Below are 10,000 nucleotides of genomic sequence, written 5' to 3' on the forward strand. Positions count from 1 at the left end.
CTTCTTCTTCTTCTTCTTCTTCTTCTTCTTCTTCTTCTTCTTTCTCTCTCTTCTTCTTCTTCTTCTTCTTCTTCTTCTTCTTCTTCTTCTTCTTCTTCTTTCTTCTTCTTCTTCTTCTTTCTTCTTCTTCTCTTCTTCTTTCTTCTTCTTCTTCTTCTCTTCTTTCTTCTTTCTTCTTCTTCTTCTTCTTCTTCTTCTCTCTTCTTCTTCTTTCTTCTTCTTCTCTCTTCTTCTTTCTTCTTTCTTCTTCTTTCTTCTTCTTCTTTCTTCTTCTCTCTTCTTCTTCTTCTTCTTCTTCTTCTTCTTCTTCTTCTTCTTCTTCTTCTTCTTCTTTTCTTCTCTTCTTCTTCTTCTTCTTCTTCTTCTTCTTCTTCTTTCTTCTTCTTCTTCTCTTCTTTCTTCTTCTTCTCTTCTTCTTCTTCTTCTTCTTCTTCTTTCTTCTTCTTTCTTCTTTTCTTCTTCTCTTCTTCTTCTTCTTCTTCTTCTTCTCTTCTTCTTCTTCTTTTCTTCTCTTTCTTCTTTTTCTTCTTCTCTTCTTCTTCTTCTTCTTTCTTCTCTTTTCTTTTTCTTCTTCTTCTTTCTTCTTTTTTTTCTCTTCTTCTCTTCTTCTCTTCTTCTTCTTTCTCTCTCTCTCTCTCTCCTCCTCTCCTCCCCTCCCTCTCCTCCTCCTCCTCCTCCTCCTCCTCCTCCTCCTCCTCCTCCTCCTCCTCCTCTCCCTCTCTCTCTCTCTCCTCTCTCTCCTCTCTCTCCTCCTTCTTCTTCTTCTTCTTCTTCTTTTTCTTCTTTTTTTCTTCCTTCTTCTCTTCTTTCTTCTTTTCTCATCTCCCATCTTCTTCTGGTTTCTTTTACTTCTTCTCATTTTTTACTCTTCACTTTCTTCTCACACATCTCTTCTCTTCTTTGTTTCTTTCTCCTTTTTCTTTTCTTCAGACTTGGTATTTCTCACATTCAGCACTTCTCTACTTTTGACATCTTCTTTCATTTTCTTTCTTCTTCTCTATCCTTGCACCAGATTTCTTTCCTCGTACCAATACAAGACACATTCTCTGCTCTCTACTTTTGTATGCTTCTTCTCAATTAGATTCATAGTCTAACTTCCTATTTTTTTCTTTTTATCATTTTTTTGTTCTTCTTCTTTTTTCTTTAGATTTTTGGTATTACTTGTGCAAAAATTAGTGAATTGTTTGGTTTTGTTGTAATGTTTTTTCTTCATTTCTTTCGTGTTTTGCGTTAATTTTAGGGCGGGAAGGGGATGGATAAGTTTGAGGTAGGGAGTTAGCCTAAGCGGTGAAGATGTTATGTTAAAGGACTAAGGTTGGTTTTTGTAGGAGAGATAAGTACAGGGATGATAACAGGAGAGGTTCAGGCTAAAGTGGGGAATTTGTAAATATTAAACAGAATCCTGAAGGTTTTTTACATTTGTTTAGGTTAGAAGATTACTTATTAGGGGGATTAATAAACGGGGAATTTTGGTGAATAAATTAAAGCTGTGTTTCTTGAGAGGTGTTATGAGGGGGTTTTTATATCGATTTTTTTTATTATTTGTTAGTCTTGTTTTTATGGTTATGTGAGTATATTTGTAACAATTACCATTTGTACTCGTCCTTAGATTGCTGTACTATCGCTTGTTGTTCTTCTTTTCTATCCTCTCCTTCTTCTCTTGCTTTCTTTCTTTTTTCTTCTTCTTTTTTTTTTTCTTTTCTTTTTCTTTTCTTCTTCTTCTTCTTTTCTCTTCTTCTCTGTTCTTCTTCTTCTTCCTTCTTCTTTCTTCTTCTTCTTCTTTCTTCTCTTCTTCTTCTTTCTCTTCTTCTTCTTTTCTCTTCTTCTTTCTTTTCTTCTCTTTCTTCTTCTTCTTTCTTCTTCTTCTTCTTCTTTTCTTCTTCTTTCTTCTTTCTTCTCTTCTTCTTCTTTTCTTCTTCTTCTTCTTCTTCTTCTTCTTCTTCTTCTCTTCTTCTTCTTTCTTCTTCTTCTTCTTCTTCTTCTCTTTCTTCTTCTTTTCTTCTTCTTCTTTCTTCTTCTTCTTCTTCTTCTTCTTCTTCTTCTTCTTCTTCTTCTTCTTCTTCTTCTTTCTTCTTCTTCTTTCTTTCTTCTCTTCTTTCTTCTTCTTCTTCTTCTTCTTTCTTCTTCTTCTTCCTTCTTCTTCTTCTTTCCTCTCTTCTTCTTCTTCTTCTTCTCTTCTTCTTCTTCTTCTTCTTCTTCTCTTCTTTCTTCTTCTTCTTCTTCTTCTTCTTCTCTCTTCTTCCTTCTTCTTCTTCTTCTTCTTCTTCTTCTTCTTCTCTCTTCTCTTCTTCTTCTTCTTCTTCTTCTTTCTTTCTTCTTCTTTTCTTCTTCTTTCTTCTTCTTCTTCTCCTCCTCCTCCGCCTCCTCCTCCTCCTCCTCCTCCTCCTCTTCTTCTTCTTCTTCTTCTTTTTCTTCTTCTTCTTCTTCTTCTTCTCCTCCTCCTCCGCCTCCTCCTCCTCCTCCTCCTCCTCCTCTTCTTCTTCTTCTTCTTCTTCTTCTTCTTCTTCTTCTTCTTCTTCTTCTTCTTCTTCTTCTTCTTCTTCTTCTTCTTCTTCTGCTATGTGGTCTTGTGGTGTGACACTCGCTTTCGGATTGGAAGGTCCTGAGTTCGAACCTCGTACGGCGCATAGTGGGGGTCTTGGAAAAGGATGTTTACTCACAATCTCCCACCGTCCTCATTTGTAACATGAGTGGTCGTTAATAGCGTTGTCCCTGTCGGAAAACAAATGTATTATCGCCTAACAGGCATTATGTCTCGTTCTACTTGTTCAATGTTGCTGTTGGTCAGGGACCCTTTGTAAAATGCTTTGAGCACATTAAGTGGATATTGGGCTCTATCTTTTTAAAGCTCAGAGCTCAAGTTCAAAAGTCATTAATATGAGTGTATACAATTTCTTTGAATCTTCGGGTTTAAGAATAGTTACTTTTTTGGTGCAAGTTGAGGTGATAGCAATAATACGATCTTTGCTCCGTACTCACTTGGCAATGGTGTTGATTCACCAACCCCGGGATGGGTAGCCTACAGCAAGTCACCCGCCACGCCCCCCCCCCCCAACTCAATCGGTGGCGCTACACTGCGGCGGATGTTTGGATTATTCCAGTCTTCTTTTGGAATTGACCATAAAGAAAATATCATTTTGGGATAAATAAAGGAAATTGTATCTGAGATCTGTTTGTCCATCTATTCGTATATATAGTAAAATGGGTCGTTGGGGCTTTTTTTGTTTTGTTTGTTTGTTTATTATTTCTTTGTTTTGTGTTTTGATTCTTTGGTCAAAGTTAGATTAAGGTAGAAAGATTGAAAGAAAGAAAAGTGTGTGTGTGTGTGTGTGTGTGTGTGTGTGAGAGAGAGAGAGAGAGAGTGAGAGAGAGGGAGAGAGGACGAGAGAGAGAGAGAGAGAGGGTGGGAGGGGGAGACAGAGAGAGAGGGAGAGAGAGGAGAGGAGAGGGGCAGAGAGAGAGGGAGGAGAGAGCGCGGGAGGAAGAGAGAGAATGAAAGAGGGAGAAAGAGAGGAGAGAGAGAGAGGTAGAGAGGGAGAGAGAGAGAGAGAGAGAGAGAATCACCTGATGCTCATTACCATCATCAGACAACGGCTATTTTTCTCATTTCCTGTTAAGGCCACTAGAAATCAGGGGGAGATAATTCTGCCGGCCCGTGTCTTATCTCCATTCTGCCACTCGGGGCTGTCACATTTTGACCATAAAACCAGGGGTCGGCCAACTGGGGGGCTTTTTTTATTGACAAATCACTATTGTCATTACGCAATCTTCTGTATATTCTAATCTCTGCCACCCCCCCCCCCCCCGCCCCCGCCCTCAACATCCTTCCGCCTCCACTTCACCATCCCCTCTCCTTATTATCATCATCATCGTCGTCATCATCATCATCATCATCATCATCATCATCATCATCATCATCATCACCTTCATCATCATCATCATCATCATCATTTCTTCCTTCTCTTCCTCTCTCTCTCTCTCTCTCTCTCTCTCTCTCTCTCTCTCTCTCTCTCTCTCTGTCTCTCTCCGTCTCTCTCTTTCTCTCTCTCCCCCCCTCTCTCTCTCTCTCTCCCTCCTCTTTCTGCCTCTCCTCTATCGCTCTCTATCTCTTCTCTCTCTCTTTCTATCTATCTATCTATCTATCTATCTATCTATCCATTCCACCTTCTCTCTCTCTCTCTCTCTCTCTCTCTCTCTCTCTCTCTCTCTCTCTCTCTCTCTTTTCATTAATTAACCCAACCCCTTTTAGCTCCCATATAGAAAAAAATGGCCATATCATTTTATCAATCTATCTATCTATCTATCTGTCTACCTATCTATCGATTAATCTATCTATCTATCTATCTATCTATCTATCTATCTATCTATCTATCTATCTATCTATCTATATATATAGATGTATATATATATATATATATATATATATATATATATATATATATATATATATATATATATATATATATATATATCCATCTATTTATCTATCTATCTATTTATCCATCTATCTATCTATCTATCTATCTATCTATGAAATCATTAGATTGTGACCCATAATTGAGTATTCAACTTGAAACGAAAGTGCGACTGATTCATGAATTACTATGGTCTCGTTTAATTAATTAATCAATTAATTAATTAAATAACTGATTCATTGATGAATTAATTATTATTATGTGTTTTGCTTTTTAAAAAAAGGAAAAAAACTAAGAAATTTTCAAAGAAATGCCTAGCACCCTGGGAAGGTACGGTCAACTTCAAACTCGTTCGGGTGATGTCCTAGCAGCCAACCATCGCTAACCTTGTATGAGAGAAAAAAAACAACTTTATTGTAGTCTATTTATTGTTTTGTATTTTCATCTGGTTACCTTTCCTGATAATGATGATGATGATGATGATGATGATGATGATGATGATGATGATGATGATGATGATGATGATGATGATGATGGTGATGATGATGATGATGATGATGATGATGATGATGGTGATGATGATGATGATGATGATGATGATGATGGGGATGGTGATGATGATGATGATGATGATGGTGATGATGGTGATGATGATGGTGATGATGATGATGATGATGATGATGATGATGATGATGATGATGATGATGATGATGGTGATGATGATGATGATATGATGAGGATGGTTTTGATGATGATGATGATGATGATGATGATGATGATGATGATGATGATGATGATGATGATGATGATGATGATGATGATGATGACAACGGCGACGACGACAACGATGATGGTGACCACAAAAAATCGAACATGTTTATGATATCAAAATTCCAACTGAAAATTAATTCCATTTCAAGGCAACGAGACAGAATAAGAAAGATCAAACTCAAAACAAAGAAATCTGCTGTCTTCTATAATTGAAAAAAAAAACGAAGGGCGACAACCTAATGTAATTGATGCAAGGGAAATAATCCATGATTTAAAAAAAAAAGATTGCTAGTATATATTCTGATTATAGCATGTAGTTATCGAACTTTTATTGCTTTGTTTGTGATTGTATGTTTGATTTTTTTTATGTTTTGTACGTTTAATAGTTTTTCCAGGTCTAATGTTGTTTTACTTGGGGGGGGGGGGGGGGTGATTATTATTAAAATTAAAATTCAGTAGATTCTATCCGGACAACATGGCTGACACCTGTTGACATTGAGCTTCGGCTCAGTGGATAGTCTTATGTTTCCATTTATTCACTGTGTGGAATCTTTAATTTTTACCTGATGTGGACTAATCTTAATATTGGAACTTTTAACTTAAGATCTATTAAAAGTAACATTCGAAAGGAACAACTGTGTCAAGATTTAGAAAGTTATAAAATCGATGTGTTGTGTTTACAAGAGACGAAGATCCAAGATGGCGTCGACCAAACAATAAATGGTCACAGACTGCTGTGCTTTGCTTCCAGTTCACCTCACTATGGATGTGGATTTCTCATAAATAAAAACTGCAGGGATTTGACTAGTGACGAATGGAATGTTTCGGACAGAATATGTGTTCTTGAGCTTAAGTGTAAGATCAATTCAAGGAACCAGAATAACGATAACAAAGACGATCACGGTAAGAAGACGTTCACTATCTCAATCGTAAATGTTTACGCACCAACAAGTCAACGCGCAAAACAATACCCAGAGGAAACTGATAAATTTTACAAAGACCAAGACGATACACTGAACAAAATAGGAAACAAATCAATATTAATAATTGCTGGAGATTTTAATGCCAAAGTAGGAAAACGTCTCGACAGTGACACACTATGTTTAGGATCATACTCAAAAGGAAAACGTAACGATAACGGAGAAAAATTAGTCCAGTTCTGTGAACAGAGAAAACTTTTCATAACAAACAGTGCTTTCAACCACCCATCAAGACACCAGACAACATGGGTAGGACAAAGGAAAGACCAAACCCAAGACAAAATGATAACAATACACAACCAAATAGACTATATCATATGTCGACACCGCCATAAACACTACTCAACCAACTCGCGATCATACGGTGGTACACTGCTAACATCCGATCACAAACTTGTAAAAACGAATTTCAACATAAATGTGTACAGACAACGAAGACAGAAAGGTAAAACGGCAGTCAAAATAAACACGGCAAAAATAGTAAATGAGCGAGAATGTCGCATTCATTACCAATATGAACTTAACTCAAGTCTATGGAAAATAAAGCAAAACAGTAATCCAAACAATGAATGGAAAGAGACGCAAGCGGCAATGAAATATGCGGGGGAAGAAAGTGCAGGCTCTATTAATACAACTAAGAACAAACCAAATCGAACGCCTAACATCGCTATTAACGATCTATCGCGGCAACAAAAAGAACTTAGGATCAGGATACAAAACACGAAAGAGTCGGAAGAAATAATAAACCTGAAAACGGAACGAAACAAAATACTGCATTCAATTCGATCACTTACAATAAAACACAGAAACGAGGAATTAGACAAAAAAGTGGAAGACATAGAAAAGTCCAAAAATAACGCATCGTCTATGTTCAAAGCGACGAAATCTCTGAACCGAAAACCATTCGAGAACCCAAAACTACAGGATAAATTTGGCAAACAGACAACAAATCCCAACGATATCCTTGACATTGTAACTGACCACTTCCAGCAGAAATTTCACAAACAAGTCTCACAAATATCGCCCTTCTCAGGAAACCCTAGAGACCTAAACAACCGCATCACAACAACTGAAGTTAGAAATAGCATAAAGTGCCTAAACAATAACAGATCCCCAGGCGAAGATGAAATTCCCGCTGAATTGCTGAAATGCGGTACCCTCTCCCTGGATCTGAGCATTGCAAACATAATGAACAAAACATTCTCAACACACAAAGACTGGGACATAAACAGCGGTGTCCTAATTACAATACAAAAACCAGGAAAAACGAAAGGACCCGTAAACAACCTGCGCCCAATAACATTACTGAATACCATAAGAAAAACACTGTCAACTATTGTCCTCAACAGAATTAGACCGAAAATAGAAAATTATCTATCACATAGCCAAAGCGGGTTTCGCCAAGACCGAAGCACATCGGACGTTGTATGGACACATAAATGGTTGGCAGCAAAGGCACTCAAAGAAAACATATCCATAACAATAACCGGAATCGATATGTCCGCAGCCTTTGATACGATCGACAGAGGAAAACTTTTGGAGATATTAACAGAAATAGTAGACGAAGACGAGCTCCGAATAATCCGATTTCTCCTCAGCAACACAAAGATACAACCAAGGATATACGGGGCCACAAAACAGACGCAGTTCGAAAGTAACATCGGGACCCCCCAAGGAGATAGTCTGAGCCCGATTCTGTTCACAATATACTTAGAACACGCTCTGAAAGAAGTTTGAAAAGTCATTCCAAAACCAACGACTCATATTGAGAATGCAATCCCTAGAGAAATCGCCTATGCAGATGATGTCGATTTTATTGGATCAACACCAGCAAATATAGACATCATACAAAATACCCTCATGAAATATAACCTCCAAGTCAATGCCAATAAAACCGAATTTACAACAATATCGAGGAACAAAGAGGAATGGAAAAGAACAAAGAAAGTCGGCTCACTAATTGGAGACACCGAGGATGTACAAAGAAGAAAACAGCTATCAAACGCCGCACTCAGTAAACTCACCAATGTATGGATTAGAGGTGACAAAATAAAGAGAAAAACCAAACTGAAACTGTACCATGCTCTTGTAAAACCGGTACTTCTGTATAACTGCGGCACTTGGGTGTTGACAAAATCCGAAGAAGAACATCTGGATGCCTTCCATCGCACACAGCTAAGAAGGGTACTGGACATCAAATACCCCAAAAAGATCTCAAATGAATCACTCTATAAGATCACAAAAGAAAGACCAATCTCCCTTGACATTTTACAACAACGATGGCAACTTTTCGGTCACATACTACGCAGGGACAAAAACATACCAGCAAACCAAGCCATGTCGGGATACTTCCAAAAACACGGGAACCTTTTCAGAGGAAGACCGATCACAACACTCCCTGTGATCCTAAACAAAAACCTCACGACACTTGGACAAAGCATTAGTCTCATAACGGCAGGGGACCTTGAAAATCTGAGAACCCTAGCAGAGGACCGGCAATATTGGAGACACCTCACACAGGAAATACTGGAAACAGCCAAGGCGACCCGATCTTTCGGTCGAGACGCGAAAGGCATCTAAGTCAAGTAAGTCAGATTCTTATCTGTATATTTATTCTTGACATTTTTCAGAAATGGTAATTTGTCCAATTGCAAAAAAAATAAAGGGGGGGAGGGGGCAAGGGGTGTTTTATTTATTTTTAATAAAATAAAAATTCAGCATTACTTTATATGTATTTCTCCTTCGAAGTTTTGCAGAAATGGTAATTGGTTTTATTGTAAATGAAATTATTTGATGTTTTTGAATTAATCTCTCTCTCTCTCTCTCTCTCTCTCTCTCTCTCTCTCTCTCTCTCTCTCTTTCTCTTTCTCTCTCTCTCTCTCTTTCTCTTTCTCTCTCTCTATCTCTATCTCTATCTATCTATCTATCTATCTATCTATCTATCTATCTATCTATCTATCTATCTATCTATCTATCTATCTATCTATCCTTCTCTATATCTATCTATCTATCCTTCTCTATATCTATCTATCTATCTATATATCTCTGTCTATCTATCTATCTATCTATCTATCTATCCATAAATCTTTTTTTTGTGTCTATCACTCAATGTATCTTCTCTCATCCTCTCCCTCAATATTTTTTAATATTTCTCGGCTTAGTTTATCTCTCTTTCTATCCCGTATCTTTATTGTCCAAATAGCAAATTATTGTTAGGTTACAGCTCTTGTAACAGGGGAAACAAGTAATTAAAATAGTAGTAATAATGAAGATAATAATACTGGTAGTATAATGATGATGATGATGATGATAATAATAATGATAATAATAATAATAATAATAATAATAATAATAATAATAATAATAATAATAATAATAATAATAATAATAATAATAATAATAATAATAATTAATAATGTAATAATAATAATAATAATAATAAATAGAAGAAGAAGAAGAAGAAGAAGAAGAAGAAGAAGAAGAAGAAGAAGAAGAGAAGAAGAAGAAGAAGAAGAAGAAGAAGAAGAAGAAGAAGAAGAAGAAGAAGAAGAAGAAGAAGAAGAAGAAGAAGAAGAAGAAGAAGAAGAAGAAGAAGAAGAATATATGTTTGTGTGTTTGTGTGTGTGATGTCATCATCGTGTACTTTAATCATTGTCTAGTTATTTCTCATTTCCTTTCCTCAGCACCCCCAGAAATATTGAGATCGTCCAGACTTCGTCTAGAGCTGCCAAGGGGCGATTCCATTACGCTGTTCTGTGAGGGGAGAGGGTCGCCGGAACCCATAATCTCGTGGAAGAAAGACGGGAAGCTGCTGACAAACAGTATACGGTAAAT

General features: G+C 37.0%; 1 protein-coding gene across 1 annotated transcript in view; it reads left to right on the forward strand.

Annotated features, from left to right (window-relative positions):
* LOC144960124 (uncharacterized) overlaps positions 1 to 10,000 on the forward strand; it is a gene marked incomplete in the record, with an annotated part of 388,686 nt that overhangs the window by 301,505 nt on the left and 77,181 nt on the right. The window contains 1 exon segment of the mRNA XM_078893101.1: positions 9,850 to 9,994. Within this exon segment, the coding sequence (XP_078749227.1) occupies positions 9,850 to 9,994 (145 nt within the window).

Source organism: Berghia stephanieae, chromosome 14, assembly GCF_034508935.2.
Source record: "Berghia stephanieae isolate SIO BIC M18660-M18661 chromosome 14, UCSD_Bste_1.3, whole genome shotgun sequence".
Taxonomy (NCBI): domain Eukaryota; kingdom Metazoa; phylum Mollusca; class Gastropoda; order Nudibranchia; family Aeolidiidae; genus Berghia; species Berghia stephanieae.